The sequence below is a fragment of the Lupinus angustifolius genome, chromosome LG15 (assembly GCF_001865875.1).
Source record: "Lupinus angustifolius cultivar Tanjil chromosome LG15, LupAngTanjil_v1.0, whole genome shotgun sequence".
Classification (NCBI taxonomy): Eukaryota; Viridiplantae; Streptophyta; class Magnoliopsida; order Fabales; family Fabaceae; genus Lupinus; species Lupinus angustifolius.
Genome location: NC_032023.1, coordinates 15,651,216 through 15,670,514, shown reverse-complemented (window position 1 = coordinate 15,670,514; position 19,299 = coordinate 15,651,216). Strand labels below are relative to the sequence as shown.

General features: G+C 33.0%; 1 protein-coding gene across 1 annotated transcript; it reads left to right on the top strand.

The window, feature by feature from the left end:
- LOC109327732 (uncharacterized mitochondrial protein AtMg00810-like) lies at window positions 11,259-12,013 on the top strand. Its single transcript, XM_019560892.1, has 2 exons — window positions 11,259-11,750; window positions 11,873-12,013. The coding sequence occupies exons 1-2, from the start codon at window positions 11,259-11,261 to the stop codon at window positions 12,011-12,013; spliced, it is 633 nt and encodes a 210-aa protein (XP_019416437.1).

The window sequence follows — 19,299 nt, the reverse complement described above, 5'->3', positions numbered from 1 at the left end:
GACTGGCTATTCCAAGCTGAGCAATTTTTTCAACTTTACCAAGTCCCTCCAGATCATCGTCTCCATATCATTTCATTTTATATGAAAGGAGAAGCTTTAAGTTGGTTCAAGTGAGCTTTCCATAACTCTACTTTTACTGATTGGGAGAGTTTCACTAGATGCTTGGAGACAAGGTTTGGCCCCACTTGCTATGAAAATCATCAAGCAGAACTCTTCAAGCTGCGCCAAATGGGCACAGTAGTTGAATATCAACGACAGTTTGAAACACTCTGCAACAGAATTTGGGGTCTGTCCCCAGAGGTAATTCTAAACTGTTTTATTTCTGGGCTTACGACAGAGATTAGGCGTGAGCTGGCTGTTCTCCGCCCCTCAAATATTGTTGAAGCTTTGGGCCTTGCTAAACTTATTGAATCAAAAATCAAAGACTCAAAACCCACACCACACAAACCTTTTCGTTACCCAACTGCCCCAAACCAACCTCACCACTTCATCACACCCCGACCCAATACACTGCCTAACCCCCCTCCAACTACACAATCAACTTCACCATCTTTTCCTATACGTCTTCTCACTATGGCCCAAATGCAAGAAAGACGTGCCCAAGGTCTTTGTTATAACTGCGATGAAAAGTTTCACAACGGGCACAAATGTCAACACAGACGTGTTTTGTTGCTGCTGGATGATGACTTCCAGCCAACAGATGACACTCACATTTCCTCTCTCAAACCTGCAGAGGAGGATCTAGTAGCAATAAATGACCTTATACACTTTCAATTATCTGAACAAGCTCTTGAGGGACAACCCTCTCCTAAGACATTGCGATTTCAAGGATCCATCGCAGGCCATCCAGTCATAATTTTGGTGGACACCGGAAGTTCTCACAATGTCATTCAGCCTCGATTGGCAAGCTATCTGCAATTGGAGATTGACCCAACTCCAACATTTCCAGTTATGGTGGGAAATAGTGCTCACATTTATTGTACAGGCGTGTGTTCTAATACACCGGTCAGGATGCAAAACCAGTTGTTTCACATACCACTCTATCTACTGCCAATTAAAGGAGCCGATGTTGTTCTCGACATTGAATGGTTGCGCACTCTAGGTCCAGTCACTTCGGACTTTGCAATTCCATCCATGACTTTTAAAGTGGGGAATGACACCATAACCCTCCAAGGAGACAATGCCAGCCCCATTTTGCCTTCATCACTTCATCAACTCACCTACTTCCTAAGCACAGATTCTATCGCTTCTCTTCACACAATAACCTTCCTACCCATACTACCCACCCCACACTTACCACAACAAACACACCACAAAATTAACCCACAAATACAAACTCTTCTTCACAAATATGAGGACATTTTTCAAACCCCACATAGCCTACCCCCAGACCGCCCTCATAACCACTCAATTCCATTACTACCGAATTCTGCCCCCATTTCCATTAAACCTTACTGTTATCCTCATTCCCAGAAAGACACTATGACCTCTATGATTCCTGAAATGCTCAAAGATGGCATTATCACACCCAACAATAGTCCATTTTCATCCCCAGTTTTACTGGTCAAAAAGAAGGACGGGACTTGGCGTTTTTGCATCGATTATCGAGCTTTAAATGCAATCACAATCCGTGATCGCTTTCCCATTCCAACTATTGAGGAATTGTTGGATGAATTAGGTGGAACTACCATTTTTTCCAAGATTGATCTCCGTTCTGGTTATCATCAAATTAAAGTGCAAGAACATGATACGCACAAAACTGCATTCAGAACTTTTGATGGTCATTACGAGTTTCTGGTTATACCGTTTGGGCTAACCAATGCTCCTGCCACTTTTCAAGCAGCAATGAACGACCTATTGAGACCTCATTTGCGAAGGTTTGTTTTGGTGTTCTTTGATGATATTCTAATTTACAGTTCTAATTTGACTGATCATTTAGTGCATCTGAGAATCATTTTGGACCTATTAGTTACTCACCAGTTTTATGCCAAGTTATCCAAATGTCAATTTGGGGTTTCTACAGTTGGTTACCTAGGTCACATCATTTCAACCGGGGTTGTTACCCCTGATCCGGATAAAATTCAAGCAATGCTGGAATGGTCAAGGCCACGTTCACTCACGATACTCAAGGGATTTTTGGGCCTCACCGGATTCTATCGGAAGTTTGTTAAGCACTACGCCACACTCGCCGCTCCCCTCACCGAGTTGTTAAAATTACAGACATTTACATGGACAAATGAGGCACAGGTCACCTTCACAGAATTAAAAACAGCTATGGCTACCACCCCGGTCCTACAACTACCCAACTTTTCCAAGCCTTTTGTTGTGGAAACGGACGCTTCCGCCGTTGCGATTAGGGCTGTTCTCTCCCAGGAAGGACATCCAATCGCGTTTTTCAGCAAGAAAATGATTTCTCGGATGCAGCACTCTTCCACGTATGTCCGTGAGATGTTTGCGGTTACCGAATCTGTAAAAAAAATGGCGTCAATACCTCATCGGTAGAAAATTTCATATTTATACAGATCAACAAAGCTTGAAACACTTAATGACCCAAGGTCTACACACACCAAAACAGCAAAAGTGGGCAACAAAACTCATAGGATTTGACTATGAAATTAAATACAGGACCGGTACCTTTAATAGAGTCGTTGACGCCTTGTCCAGATGCCACAATGAAGATTCAGCCACATGCCACTCCATGTCATCATCTTTTCCACAGATACTGGATCGGGTCCGCTCATATTACAATATCTCGGTGGGTCAACAATTTATCACCAAATTAGAATCAGAAACACCAGGCAGATCAAAATTTCATATATCACAAGGACTGGTTTTTTTTCAAAACCGTATCTTCATACCTGGTACAATGGACCTGCGAACGATTTTGTTGAAGGAATTCCACGAAACACCAATTGGGGGCCACTCTGGATGGAAACCGACTTTGGCTCGTCTTACAGCTTCATGCTACTGGTCGGGCATCACCAAAGATGTTAAGTTGTTTGTTCAACAGTGTGCTATATGTCAATATAACAAGTACCTACCACAAAAATATCAAGGATTATTACAACCATTAACAGTTCCCGACAGGGTATGGGAAGAAATATCTATGGACTTTATAACACATTTACCTTCTTCTCAGGGCCATACGATCATCTGGGTTATCGTGGACCGGCTCACCAAGTACACCCATTACACTGCTCTACCGACTCGGTTCTCCGCTGAAACCCTTGCTCGACGTTTTCTGAATGACATTTGCAGGTTACATGGTGTTCCAAAAAGCATCGTTTCTGATCGTGACCCTTTGTTTCTCAGTGGGTTCTGGAAAGAGCTCTTTAAGCTCCTTGGTACTTCCTTATGCTACAGCACCGCCTACCACCCTCAATCCAACGGTCAAACAGAAGTTGTGAACCATGGTCTACAGACTTACCTTCGGTGCTTCACAGGGTCTCAACCGAACCGGTTGTTTGCTCACCTCCCTCTTGTCGAGTATTGGTACAGCACCAACCATCATTCGACTATTAAAATGACTCCTTTTGAAGCTCTTTATGGAAGAACCCCACCAACAATTCGGGACTACCTTCCTGGATTGGGTTCTCCTCCGTCTTCAAGCATATCGGTAACAAACAGTAGCTCAACGCCGCTCCCAAAAATTGTCCCGGCGTTTCTTTGGACCATACCAAGTTGTTAAGAGGGTGGGGACGATGGCTTATGAACTGGAACTTCCACCGGCGTCTCGAATCCACCCCGTGTTCCACGTCTCTCTCCTAAGACGTTTCCACGGTGACCCTCACGTGCACGGAAGAGATACATCCCTAATCGGATTCCGGCGAGACTCCATAGACCAACCAACCGTGGCACCACCAGACCAACCACGGCGCTCCAGCGGTGTTCAAAACACCTCCCTGTTGGAACCTTCGGTGGACGATCAGGGTGTGAGCCATATAGCTCAGAGAGAGACGGCAGTGAAGAAGGCCCACGGTGGGGTTGGAGATGAGGAAGGGAACCCTTTGGGAGAACCAACACAGAAAAAAAGTGATAAAATGGTTTTGAATGAGGTGATAAATGAAGGAGAGATTCAAGGTGAAATTGTTTTTGAAAAGGTAAAGGGCATTAAAGGGGGTGTTAAAAATCTGAACACTCTTTTTGAAAGTGCACCTCGTGCACATCACCCAGTTCAAAATGCACCGTTGGATGAGGGAGTTAATTCTCCCCCGTTAGATGCCCTACACAATTCTGCCCCCTTTTCAGATTTTCCCACGTCTCGAGGAGAAATTAAGGGAAATTCACAATCCCCAATGCCAACTCACATCTTCCCATCAATTCCAACCAGCTGTTTCCCATTTCCACCGAATTATGGCCGTTGTTCTTCATCTTCAAGTGGTCCCCACGCGGTTGACTCTATTTCACACCTTGAGGACAAGGTGTCTCTCCATGGGTTGGGCAATGATAGGACTGGAAATGCACAAAGGCCCATTCGGTCTAAGCAAAGGCCCTTATGGCTATCTGATTATGTGGTGGTAAAGTAATGGTGCAATATCTATTTTAATTCATATAGGGCCTTATGTTGTTAGCCCATATCTAGTAGTGGAAACCCTAAAGTCTCTAGCTCATGTATTTAATCTTGCTCCAGCTGATACATGGAGACTATGAATGTTATGAATTATCTTTTTCTGCACTTAATTTTCTTATTATTCCTTATCTTAGCTCACCGTTTTCTTCTTCCCTAATCAAGACCCTATCAGTGTTCTCCTTCATAACTTACTCACTAGGCTGAACTTCAAACAATCTTTACCTCTTCAAATGTTTTGGTTCAAGTATATGTTCCTTTTACTCAATGTCTTAAATTATTAACGTTCATGCCTCGTAGTCATGAAATATATATATATATATATATATATATATACCAATAATATAACAGTTTTTAATATCATGTATTATTTATTATTTACTAATATATTGACTGTGTAAAAAATTTTATACTATGAGTATAACGAAAGTTATTTGCATCATAATATATTATATATTATTTACTCTATTGGTTTTTATGTATATTAGTGTTTTGTACATTGTGAGCAAATCATCTACCATTGACTCTCAAACAAAAGTAATACAAATCAATGATGTATGATATGCTGACAGTATGAAAATTTTACATTGTCGGTTCATAGATTTTAAACTCTTTATGTATAGTATATATTTAGACCGATCAAATAATTTTGTTACATTATAACATGAGAAAATGATGTATACAATAGGTAATTACATATAAGTTTTACACACTATTAATATATCATTTATTATTCATATTTAATCATATTAATTATTCAAAAATAGTGTAAAATATGTACATCGACAGTGTAAAGATTTATACACATGCACAATATCATCCACCCTTCATTTGGATTACTTTTTTTGAAAAGTCAACGATAATTAAACATCAATGATAGATAACTCAATGATAATATATAAATCTTATATATTGTCAGTGTATACATCTTTTTCTCATTAAAAAACGACCTACATATTATCTTATATCATTCACTTAGAATAATTTCATTCATTACTCACAACGTCACAATCAATATGTTCAAACCATATTTTTTTTATAAACAAAATGCTTACATTTGTCTTCCTCATGCAGCCTAGTACACAAAAATGTATACGAAATTGCCACGACTTTTACATATCCACCATTTCACATGCAATTTTTATTTTTCCAATGAAAAAAATAAGCATTGACAATATGTTTTTTATATAAAGACATTATCATCCATCATTTATATTTTATTATTATTAATTTTTAAAAAAATTAATATAAATCTTGACACTTATCATGCATGTATATTATATTTTTTCATAGGGCTCCATTTTCAACTTTAGTATTTTCAAATGGGCTTGTCCCACAATAATATCCAGTAACATTGTTTTGTGTTAAACGCATAACTGAAATTCCAGTTAACACGTTAATTCATTTGCCCACATAATTAGAAAATTCCAAAACACCAGTTTCTGTCGTGATCTTTTGATTTTAATCGGTGAAATGTTTCACGTATCTTTATTGAAAAGCAACATCAGATAGAGACATCACCAAAGTTTTGCTCATTTTTTCCCTATCCTCTAATTTTGTGGAAGTTTTCATTTCCCTTGAAATACTATATCTAATTCATTTATCTCATAATCTTCAGTTTACTCAATTAATTGACCTTTGCATATTGTGACAACTTAACCAATGAATTTGAAATTTCCAACATAAAATCATTATCTGGTTTTTAACAAAGGAGGAGGATATCATAGCAATGAACAATTCCTAATGGTCATGGTTGTTGAGGAAAATAATTTCATCCAACAGCTTTCTGAAGGGAGAGTCAAGGGAACATTGTAAAGAAATATATAGTACTTAGGATTTAGTATTCATAAGAATAAATTGGACTCATATGTTTTAATAAAATTACACAAATCACCTCTCCATTTTTTTAATATATACAATTTACCCTCAATTATATATATACTGACTACCCATGTAAGATAAATATAATTTCTTAAACAGAAAATTATGATAAGTATAATCAAGTCAAACAAAATACGATATATTATGAAGACAAATCTAAATAAGATAAGAGTCAATGTTTATTCATTATTTTTTGTTCACTACAAATTGTTTGAATAATTCTAACGAGGTGTTTAAATCACTCTTATACTATATTGTAACTAATCAAAATAATGAATATATATTGACTCTTATATTATTTATATTTGTGTTCACAATATATCATATTTGGTTTAACTTAATTACATTTGTTATTTTTGTTTAAAAAATTACATTTATCTCTCCTACAATAACAGTTAGTGTTATATATATAATTATGAGTGATTTGTGTAAGTTTAAAAAAGATAGATGATTTATATAATTTCACTAAAATTGAGGGGTGTTAGTGTAATTTACTTTATTCATAATTATCCCAATCACCAAGGTCTCATAATTAAAGAATCCAACATGATTAGTGGGATGTAGGGGTGAGCAGAACCCGACCCTACCCGTTCACTAAGTTTGGCTTGATCATAATCGGACCAAATATGGTCAGGTCTCGTCGAGTCTAGGGCCGAGTTTGAGTTTAAAATTTAGACTCAATCAATATTTAGGGTCAGGTAAGGGGCAAATATAACTTCATCTCGACCTGACCCATGTTGTGACAACGTAACCAATGAATTTCTACGTGTCTCTATTCAATTATGTATAGAGTAATGACATATTTTTTGTCGAAGATTATCTAATTTTTTCATCATATACATGATTAACAATATATATACACATATCATTTCATATGTCAAATTACATATACATACACTACGCCAGAATTGGTATTTAACAACGCTCATTCAACAACGCTTATGTGTTGAACGTTGTTAAATGTAAGGCAGAAGAGAATTAACAACGCTTATTTAAGCAAATGTTGTTAAAGGTTTTATCTTTAACAACACTTATTGAAGAAAGTGATGTTAAAGACTATACTTTATATATTTAACATCATTTCTTCAATAAGCGTTGTTAAATGTGTTATCTTTAACAATGCTTATTGAAGAAAACGTTGTTAAAAGTGTTTTCTTTAATAGATAACCAACATCAATGCAGTAATTCTGCAATGATTCTCCAACAAATCCTCCGCATATTCTGTAGCCATTCAAGTTGTCACAGGCAGTTAGGATTGCTTGATTTCAGCATTGATTGATCGACATCTACTCCTAGTTTGCAGGATTAAATTAGTTACTCAAAAGATCTTGTAATTCTATATATACTCATGCATCTCTAGCTGATAACTTCAAGGAAATATATAAACATTTCATGGTATCAAGAGCTACTTGAGCATAATTGCAATATTTTTTTCTGATCCTCTTATTGTTTCCGCTTCCACATCATGAGTTCTACTTCTGAAACTAATCTCATTTCAAACAATTCTTTCACTACCTCCATTGATAAGCTTATTGCTCTCAATGTTGGGTCTCAATTATATATCAAACTAGATGGTGCCAGTTATCCAACTTGGCGCCTTCAGTTCTTATCCATGTTAACAGGTTATGACCTTATAGGTTATATTGATGACAACTTCCCATATCCCTCCAAAATGTTGGAGCCCAATGGTACTGCCCTTAATCCTGCCTTCACTCACTAGGTTCGTTAGGACCAACTCATCTTACATGGCATTATCTCATCAGTGACTGCAACCATGATCACACACCTTGGCACTGTCCAAACTGCACAACAAGCTTGGAATACTCTTAAAAACATGTATGCCAGTAGATTTAGAGTTCGCATCATGGCCCTAAAGCAGCGTATCACCATATTCACCAAGGGTAATTAGACTATGGCTACCTATCTTCAAGGAATTAAGGTTATAGCAGATGAAATCTCCATCATTGATCACCCCCTTGACAATATTGATCTGGTTATTCACATTTTAAATGGCTTAAGTAGTGAATACAAAGACATCTCTACTGCTATTTGTAGTAGAGAAACCCCGGTAACTTATGCTGATCTCCATGAAAAACTCATGGATTTTGAGACACTTTTGTTTTGTGAACAAAGCAATATAGCTCATCCTTTGCTTGCTACTGCCAATATAGTCAATCGCCACAGAGGTCCGCAAAGACAAAAACCACAATTGTCAGGACGAAATTTTGTCTCCAACTATTCATCAGATAATCAAGTTGTATGTCAGTACTGTGAAAAACCTGGACATATTGCCAAGAAATGCTACAGGATTAATGGTTATCCTAAAAAGAATGGATCTCGACCTTCTGTCAATATGGCTCAATATTCATCCCCTATCCAACACTCTAGTTGGGTTATGGACACTGGAGCATCTCATCATGTCATTCAGGACCTACAACAATTGACCTTGGCTCATCCATATCCAGGCACTGATCAAGTCACTATTGGTGATGGAACAGGTTTGCAAATTACTCATATTGGTCATTCCTCTATCCCTAAAAAACAAAATCACTCACTCTCAATCAAGTATTATGTGTTCCAGCTATTCAATCCAACCTTGTGTCTATCTCTCAATTGTGCCGATCTAACCATTGTTCTGTTGAATTTTTTTCCTGATTGTTTTATTGTGAAGGACTTGAAATCAGGCCAAACTCTGCTCCAAGGGCCCCTTAAGCAAGATCTCTATCAACTACCATCCCTCACCACCTTCTCTACTCCTCCTCAAGTCTTCACCACTAGTCTTCAATCTCTCTCAAAATGACATCATAAACTAGGTCATCCATCATCAAAAATACTTAAACACATGGCTGCTCATCATAACCTACCAATAAAGCTCTCTGCATCACATGAATGTAGCTCCTGTTATTGTGCTAAAAGTCACAAGTTGCCTTTCTCAAGTCATCACCTTACTAGTAGTAGACCTTTAGAGCTCATTTATTCTGATGTTTGGGGGCCATCACCTGTTAGATCAATAGATGGTTACCTCTATTACTTAGCATTTGTTGATCATTTTTCAAAGTATATATGGCTTTGCCCTATGAAAAATAAATTTGATGTCTTCTCCATATTTGTTCAATTCAAGTCCATAGTTGAAAATTTTTTCAATCTTCAAATAGTTTCTTTCTTTTCGGATAATGGTGGTGAATTTGTCAAACTTAAAAATTTTCTAGCTACAAATGGTATCTCTCATTTAACCACTCCTCCTCACACACCTGAAGTAAATGGCACTGCTGAAAGAAGGCACAGACATATAGTTGAAACAGGTCGTGCCTTATTGCACCATGTCACATTACCAGCCAAGTTCTGGTCCTATGCATTTAAAACTGCAGTATACTTGATTAATAGGATGCCTACACCAACCATAAACATGCAAACTCCTTTTACAACTCTGTTCAACAAAGCACCTGACTACAATAAGCTTCATTATTTTGGTTGTTTATGTTTTCCCTGGCTACGACCTTATGCCATCAATAAACTTCAGCCTATGTCAGTTTCGTGCATCTTCATGGGATATTCTACCTCTCGACATGCTTACCTATGCCTTGAACCAGTATCCAACCAGGTGTATACTTCTAGACATGTCAAATTCATTGAAGACTCCTATCCTTATATGACTCTCACTATAACCTCTACATCACCTACTCCTTTTAGTACAAATCATCCTATTCTGCTATCTCTTATTCATGTCCTCTCTAGCTCAACTACACCATCTTCCAACCCACCATTCCTTAGTTCTACTTCATCCCTTGACCCTTTGGTGACTAACTCAATCTCCCCTCGGCCATCCATACCTCCACCAACTATTCCTGACCTCACAATAGGCCCTACTTCTTCCTCTAACTACACCTCAACTCAAGACAATCAATCTTCTCCATCGCATGCCACCCAACCTCCCCCTGCTAGAAGTCATTCCATGACAATCGGGTCTCAAAATAAAATTTTCAAACCAAAGACAATTTTGACAACCTCTAAACACACTCTCCATGATAACCTTGAACCTACTACAGTGATCCAAACACTAAAAATTCCTCATTAGAGGTTGGCATGCTCTGCTGAGTTTGATGCCCTGTTGAAAAATGGTACTTGGAAATTGGTTCCCAGGGATGAAGCCAAAAATGTTGTTGGTTGTAAATGGCTTTTTTGGATCAAGAGACACCTAGATGGTAGCATTGACAAATATAAGGCGCGGTTGGTTGCAAAAAGATTTACTCAAACACCTGGACTTGACTTCAAAGAAACATTCTCCCCCGTAGTCACACCACAAACAATCAAAGTTGTTCTTACCATTGCTTTAAGCCATGGTTGGTCTATGCATCAATTGGATGTTAATAATGCCTTCGTACAAGGTGCTTTGGTTGAAGATGTGTACATGCAACAAACTCCAGGTTTTGTCCACAATGACATGTCCACCCATGTTTGTAAGTTACAGAAAGCAATCTATGGCTTGAGACAGGCACCCCGTGCATGACATGATTCACTCAAGAAGTTTGTCCTCACCTCTAGTTTCACCACAAGCCTCAGTAACACCTCCTTATTTATCTACAACAAAGATGGTGTCCAAGCGTTTCTTCTGGTGTATGTTGATGATCTCCTATTGACAAGCAACAACTCTCAATTCATGAAAGAATTCATGACCAACTTATCCACTACTTTTTCTCTCAAATATCTCATATTTCCTCACTATTTTTTGGGCATTGAACTTATCCAAGTTGCAGATGATTTGCTCCTCACTCAACATGGTTACATTCATGACATTTTGGACAGGTACAATATGGCTGGAGCCAAGCCTACAAGCACCCTGTTATGCACGACAACTCCTCTCAAACTACTTGACAGATCAGCGCTTGCCAATGCAAAAATGTTCCGTGCCATTATAGGAGCACTACAGTACTTGACCCTTACCCGTCCTGATCTATCATTTTCCATCAACAAGTTGTCTCAATTCATGCATCAACCCACTCAAATCCATTTTCAGCAACTGAAACGTATCCTTAGATATATAAAGCTTACGTTCAACTTTGGCTTACAGCTCAAGAAACCACCTCATTTGCATTTACATGCTTTCAGTGATGCGGATTGGGGTAGCAATTTGGATGACATGACTTCCACGTCTGCATTTGTTATTTATTTTGGTGGGAATCCAGTGTCTTGCCTATCAAAGATACAAAAGATAGTAGCTCGATCCTCTACTAAAGCTGAATATCGATCTGTTGCCAATACTTCAGCAGAGGTCATGTGGTTGTGCACTTACTTGGGGAACTTGGTATCTCAACTCCAACACCTACAGTGTTTTGTGACAACATTGATGCTACATACCAGAGTGTCAATCCAGTGTTTCACTCACGCATGAAACATATTGCATTGGACTACCACTTTGTTCGTTAGTTGGTGCAACTCGGCAAAATCCGAGTATCCCACATTTCAACTAAGGATCAACTTGCTGATATACTCACAAAGCCACTATCTCGAGCTCGGTTTGTTCCTCTTCGTGTCAAGCTAGTTGTCACTGATGGTGAACCATCTTGAGGGAGCATAATAGATAACCAACGTCAATGCAGTAATTCTGCAATGATTCTCCAACAAATCCTCCGCATATTCTGTAGCCATTCAAGTTGTCGCATGCGGTTAAGATTGCTTGATTTCAGCATTGATTGATTGGCATCTACTCCTAGTTTGTAGGATTAAATTAGTTACTCGAAGGATCTTGTAATTCTATATGTACTCATGTATCTCTAGCTGATAACTTCAAGGAAATATATAAACATTTCAATCTTTAACAGTGCTTATTGAAGCAAGCGTTGTTAAAAGTCATCCTTCATATATTTAACAACATTTCTTCGATAAGCATTGTTAAATGTGTTATCTTTAACAGAACTTCTTCAATAAGTGCAGTTAAAGCTTCGTATATTTAATAGCACTTCTTTAATAAGCGTTGTTAAACGTTTGTTTTAGTGGGCGGAAATCTTTTCAAATTCAAAAACAAAACCTCACACAATAATACATATCACACAATTTATTATTTCTCTTACCTTTCTTCTTCTCCATAAGTTACATTTTTTCTCTTTTGTTTTTAGTTTCTCTCTTCAAACAAGTTATCGATTTTAGGTTATTCTCTTCTTCAAACATAAGGTAAATCACCATCTTATTTTTAACTCATTTATTTTTCTCTTTACTAATAGTGTGATCTTTATTTGTTGTGAAGTTATGCAGCTATTGTGAAGTTATCAATTTTTGGTTTCTCTATTCAAACATAAGGTAAATCGTTATCTTATTTTAGCTCATTTATTTCTCTCTTCACTAATAGTGTGATTTTTATTTGTTGTGAAGTTATGCAACTATGGTGTTCTAGGTTTTTGACTATGGTGAGCATTGGAGGAGAAAGAATGAACAATTTGCGTAAGATCTCATTACTCATATGTTATTTTATAATATTGGAATTTGTTAAGGTTGAATGTAGTTGAACATGCTTGTCATGTGTTTGATAGAATGTCTGGGAAATATATTGTCTTATTTAGAAAATAGACATTTAACAGATTGTTTCAATGAGTGATGTTAAATGTCTACTTTCTACAGCGCTACAAAAAACGTTTAATATAACTTTATATACTACTGCGCTCACATAAAAAGCACCACAAAAGCGTTGTTAAATGACAATTTTAAGCGTTGTTGTTTTGCTATTCTGGCGTAGTGATAATACTAAATAATATGGAGAAGACTTTATTTAAAAAAATTATACATTATATTTAATCGGGTCTAGTGTTGTAGTATGAGTCATAGGCTAATTTGATCGACATTTAGGATTAGATTAGCTTCGGGTTTAGAGTCAAGTCCAAACTTTAAAAAAATGATAAAACAATATTTAAGATTGGTTAAGGAACAAACCTTACCTGATCTATGCTCACCACTAATGGAGTGCACAAAAGAGGAACAACCTCATCCACTTTCACTATACCTTATATATATTTTTTTATCTTATATTTATGTCATTTTTTCCTTTTATCCCAATTCCCACCGAATAATAGGGTTAAAGGTAGTTTTGGAACTTAAATAGAAAGAGATTGATATTGCCTCGGAAGAGGTCAGGAAATTAAAGAAAAAAGTAAATAGGGAAAGGCCTCCATGGTGTTTAAGAGACCTTACACTACTAAACTAATAATGTTTTGTTGGTCGGTGGTATTCATTTTAATGTGATAAGAAATATAAAAATTTAATGTACTTTTGTAGTTGGTTTTTCTATACAATAACCTATATAATATATTGATATCATTCTTTTTCTTTGCTTGTAATAACTTTTTCCAAAAAAATTGTACTTAAATATTGTCAGTTTATAATTCAAAATATAAACATCAATATTTTATTTGATAAAACAGCAATAATATACTCTAAATTTTTTTTATAAACCTCAAATACAAAAGGTAACACATATCATCATTAATATATAAGGTATTATCTAATGATCATTTAATCTTTTTATATGTGTACTAGCAAGTTACTCATGCGAATACATGAGATGATATTTTTTACCCATGGTTAAAAACATATATATTATATCTATATTGTTTCTTTAAAAATAAGGAACAACTTTAAATTTTGTTATTTTGAAATTGATATATTTTCAAAATTCAATGTCACTCATTGTTCAACCTTACAAATATTAAATATCATAGTCCTAAAAAACTTGATCTTATGATCCAAAAGACCAAATTTTTTAAATGCATTTATAAATTGATGAGTTAATAGGTTGAATTTTGGACCTCATTAGTATTACACATATCAATAGAATCAGAATTATTGTATTCATTTTCATCACTTAATATTATTAAGTTTAAAAATATTTGCTTCAACTTAATAACTGATTGAATTGAATTATAAATATTTTTACTTTGAATTAAACTAAAAAAGAGTCATTTATTTGTTCAATAATTTCAATAGTTGATGCAAGTATTGTATTTGATTATAAAAATCCTTCATTTTTTAGCAATATTGTAAATTTGGATAAGTACTTTGAACTATGACATCTATTGGGTTATTAAAATTAACAAATGTATATGTCATTAGGTAGGGAATGACGTAGTTATGAAAATTGTAAATAAAAAATAAATAATATAGTTTAACTAATACAGACCAATGTTATTATATTTTGTGTGCTAGAAATTATGAACAATTACAATAGTTTATTATAATATTTTAAAATTGTATCATTGTCTTGATTATATGTCTTCATCCATACAATTTTTGAACAGGAATATTTTAATGATATGCAAGGAATGTTAGATGACACATAAAATGATTAAATGATATTAGTTAAGAATGTTTTAAGATCTATTTAAACGTGTAATTACTACATATTTCATTTACTATATTTAAAATATGTTCTCAAAGTTTTCTAACAACTTTAATACATAATTTTAAAGTATAAACTAAATCATCACAATTAAGAGGAGGGATTCACTTATTCACATTCTAGCCATCAATTATAAGGAAATCCAATGATTTGAATTAGTGAGTAGATCTAAACTATTAGTTATCCATTAGTTGTCTTTGGTTATAAAAACTCTTCAATATGTTAAACTAATATATATTCAAAAACTGTTATGATTTTTAATCTTCTTAATAAAATATCTTGAATATTCTATTTATGTTATAAATTCTATTATTATTATCTTGATATTGTAAAAGTAACATTGCAATAGTAGAGAAAAACACCAAACCCTGAACAAAGTATATTTATAATAAGCATTGCCTAAAATTAAAGAATAAAAAAATAATTTAAACAAAATATAAATCAATACGTATTATAATGCACACAACTTTGTATATTTTATTATTGCTTTTAATAAAATAGAGGTAGAAGAATTAATTACATGATCACAATAAAATCAAATCAATGACATATTTTTTCAGTAATTTTAATAAAAATAAGACTATTATTATATTAATTTGATATTGTGGCTCATTATTTTCCCATGATTTGTTACATGAAATGGTCTTAATGAAAGAAGAGTAAGTATTTCTTTCAATCATGATGTCATTAATGTCATATTTCCAATTCTGACGAGAATTGATAATAGAATTATTATGAGAATTAAAATTATTGTTGTTAATGCTAATAATACATTCTTTAGTAATTTCAAAATATGAAATAGCCTTAATGAAATTTGTTACTTGAATAGCCTTGATGAAAAAAGAGTGATTATTTCCTTCGATCATCGTGTCATTAATGACATGTTCCTGCTCCCACGAGAATTGATAATATAATTATTATAAGAATTGTAGTTATTGTTATTAATGCTAGAAATATCCTCATTTGTAACATGTTTTTGGTTGCCTAGATTTTTAATTTTGTAGGTCGCCTTAAAATTAGGCATTAAAGTTGAAATCGAATTATTCTCTTCGTCGTTGGCCAAGGAGGAAAACGAATTAACATCTCTCAATTTAATTTTATTAATATTGACATATTGTTTCTTAGAAATCTTCTCCTTCTTTCTAGTAATAGTCAACCAATTTTCATAAACCTACAATTACTTTTGAACAAAATACTTGTCATTTTTTGCTCACCCATTGAATTCACATTTACTGTTCCAATTGTAACAGACGTAATAGTTTCCACTTTTCCACCAGATTCGTCGGCCATTATTAATATAATATAAGAATATACTTATAATTGATTTCTTATTTTAAATATGATTTCTTTGTATATTTAAATAATACACTGATATTAAGTCATATATATTCAAAAAATATGGATCTCATCTGTTATATTATTTAAGGATGAATTCATTAGTGTCATTTAATAGGTAATAAATTATTCTAATAACTAATATATATTCAAAACTGTTATAATGGTTGATTATATTATTTCTTCATTAGTTATAAATAGAATCAACAATTATTAGTTATAATTCTGCATATTTATCTCATAATGAAATTGCATAAAATTGGAAAATCGCAAATAATTTATACGAATTATAAATACAAAAAAATATGACATTATTCTTGTCCATATATGGAAATGCCAAAAATCCAGAACAATTTTATATTAAAAATGAATTACAATAAACCCATAATAAAAATAAAGACATTATTTTTCTACACTCATATAGTAATTGGTAATCTCTAATCATTATATTCTAGGATATGGGTTTTTCTTCTATAAATGCTGACATAAATAACACAACCAACCCATAATTATTGTACACTCACATAGTAATTACAATGTCTAATATATCTATCAATAAAGACAATAATTAAAAGAATAGAAAATCATACATGTGATTGAGTTTGAGAGTAGAATATGATAAATTTGTTAAATAAAGTATGTGAAATTTATATGATGAAGAAATTATATCTACCACAAATGAAGAAAAAATTGAAAGAGTATAAAAATAAAATCATACATGTGAGTTGATTTTAAGAGTTGAAGATGATAAATTTGTTGATCACAATTTGAGAAATAATATAAAGTATATCTACAGACTATCAACAAAAACATAAATTAAAAGAATAAGAAACTATACATATGAAATGAAAAACTGAAATAGTATAAAGTATATCTACCAACAAAGACAGTAATTAAAAGAATATAAAATTATACTTGTCAGTAAGTTTGAGAGTCGAAGATAATATATTTGTTGAATAAAATATATGAAATTTATATGATAAAGAAATTATATCTACCACAAATGAAAAAAATTGAAAGAATATAAAAATAAAATCATACATCTGAGTTGGTTTGAGAGTTGAAGATCATAAATTTGTTGAACACAATTTGAGAAATAGTATAAAGTATAGAATATAAAATCATACATGTGAGAAAAATAAAAAATCATAGTTGTAAGTGAGATCATAAATTTGTTCAACACAATTTGAGAAATAATATAAAGTATATCTATCAACAAAGACAAAAATTTAAAGAACAGAAAATCATACATGTGAGAAGAATATAAAATCATAGTTGTAAGTGAGTTTGAGAGTTGAAGATGGTAGATGTGTTGAGAAAGGAAGAGACATCCTAAGGAAACTACAACCGAAACAATTGTGAGAAAAAATACAGAACATTTTGTCTCTCCTTTATTATTGATTTAGTGAGTCATTATGTTCAGATTTTTTAACAAATAGTAAATGGTAGTTTTGATGTTGTATCATGTATGTAAGGTTGTATAGTAAAAAATAAAGAGCTTTTGGAGGGAAAATTTTGCATAAGGGATTGACATGTGTCCCTTAGAGGAAAACTTTGCATAAGGTGTTTAATATGTGTCCCTATGAGTTTTTTTTTGTTATATATAGTAAATAGATAGAAGAGAATTTATAATGAAATTTATAAAATTATATATATATATATATATATATATATCAATGAAAATAATTCAGTTATCTCATTACAAATGTAGTCAAAACTAATCAAACAGCTGTATGCTAATCATTGCCAACACTAATTATAAGCAAAAACTGATATTAATAAATGAGTAATGTGTTATATAATATTAATGCTACTATTTAAATATCATATACATTAAACATGAGGTATAATAAATATTAAGGAGGTGGAAGAGGTGAGACACCCCAATCACTTTATCCAGCTCCCAATTGTTTTTGTGACCCCAAAAAATGATAATACTAAATTAAGTAATTAACCCAAACGAGTAATCAAATATAAAAACTAAAAAAATGTAATGAGATCCTGTCCAGTGATGAATTGATAAGCATATAAAAAACACTGAGGAAAATAATAATATTAATTTAATAATTTTTTGTTTAGAAAATAATAATATTAATTTAATAATTTTTTGTTTAGAAAATAATGATATTATATTTTTATCCATATGGATAAATATAAAAATGATAACTTTGTCTTTGTTACGGAAAAGATCATTTACAGCAAAATATGCAGCAAAGAAAGGAGGGGTATATTGGTAAAAGATGCAATTCCGCGTTGTAGCCATTAATGATTGTGACGGGGTTCTCGCCGTTGTTTGTTGTGGAGCGAAACTTCAGTCCTTCAAATTTATGTTATTTGCATTCTGACCCTCTTTTTTTATAACTTCTTCTAATGAACGAATTCTTTCAACCAAGTTTTTTTCCTCCAAAGGTGTTTATTTTATTTGTTTAATTATGATAGTTTTTTAATGGTATAAATTAAAAATAGATAGCATATACCTAAAAAATATAGATCATATATGTTAGGACATTTTCTTTTCCTACAATAAATTTTGGGATGTAAAATCAAGCCTATAATATTAATGAGGTAAATGAGTATGTATTAATAGTGTAATATTGTTTAAATGGTTGATGCGTCATACATTATTATTATTATTATTATTATTATTATTATTATTATTATTATTATTATTATTATTATTATTATTATTATTATTATTATTATTATTATTATTATTATTATTATTATTATTATTATTATTATTATTATTATTATTATTATTATTATTATTATTATTATTATTATTATTATTATTATTATTATTATTATTATTATTATTATTATTATTATTATTTATAGTTAAATGGCTTCAAGGGATAAAAATGTTTTTTTACTCCATATCCTTATAATTGTTTTTAGAAAATTAGGGAAATTGTACCCAATGTGACGATGACAAACACATTTTAAAATAAATAATTTGGACCCCTATATAATAATTTTAATTTCTACGTGTATATTAAGTATTTAAATTATTTGTGTTGTTTAAACACGAAATGAAATTTCATTATTTGAACTCTCAAATATCAAGTCACACTTCTTTTATATTCATATATATAAGATATTTCAGCATCAAAAAAATGATTTAGTACTCATC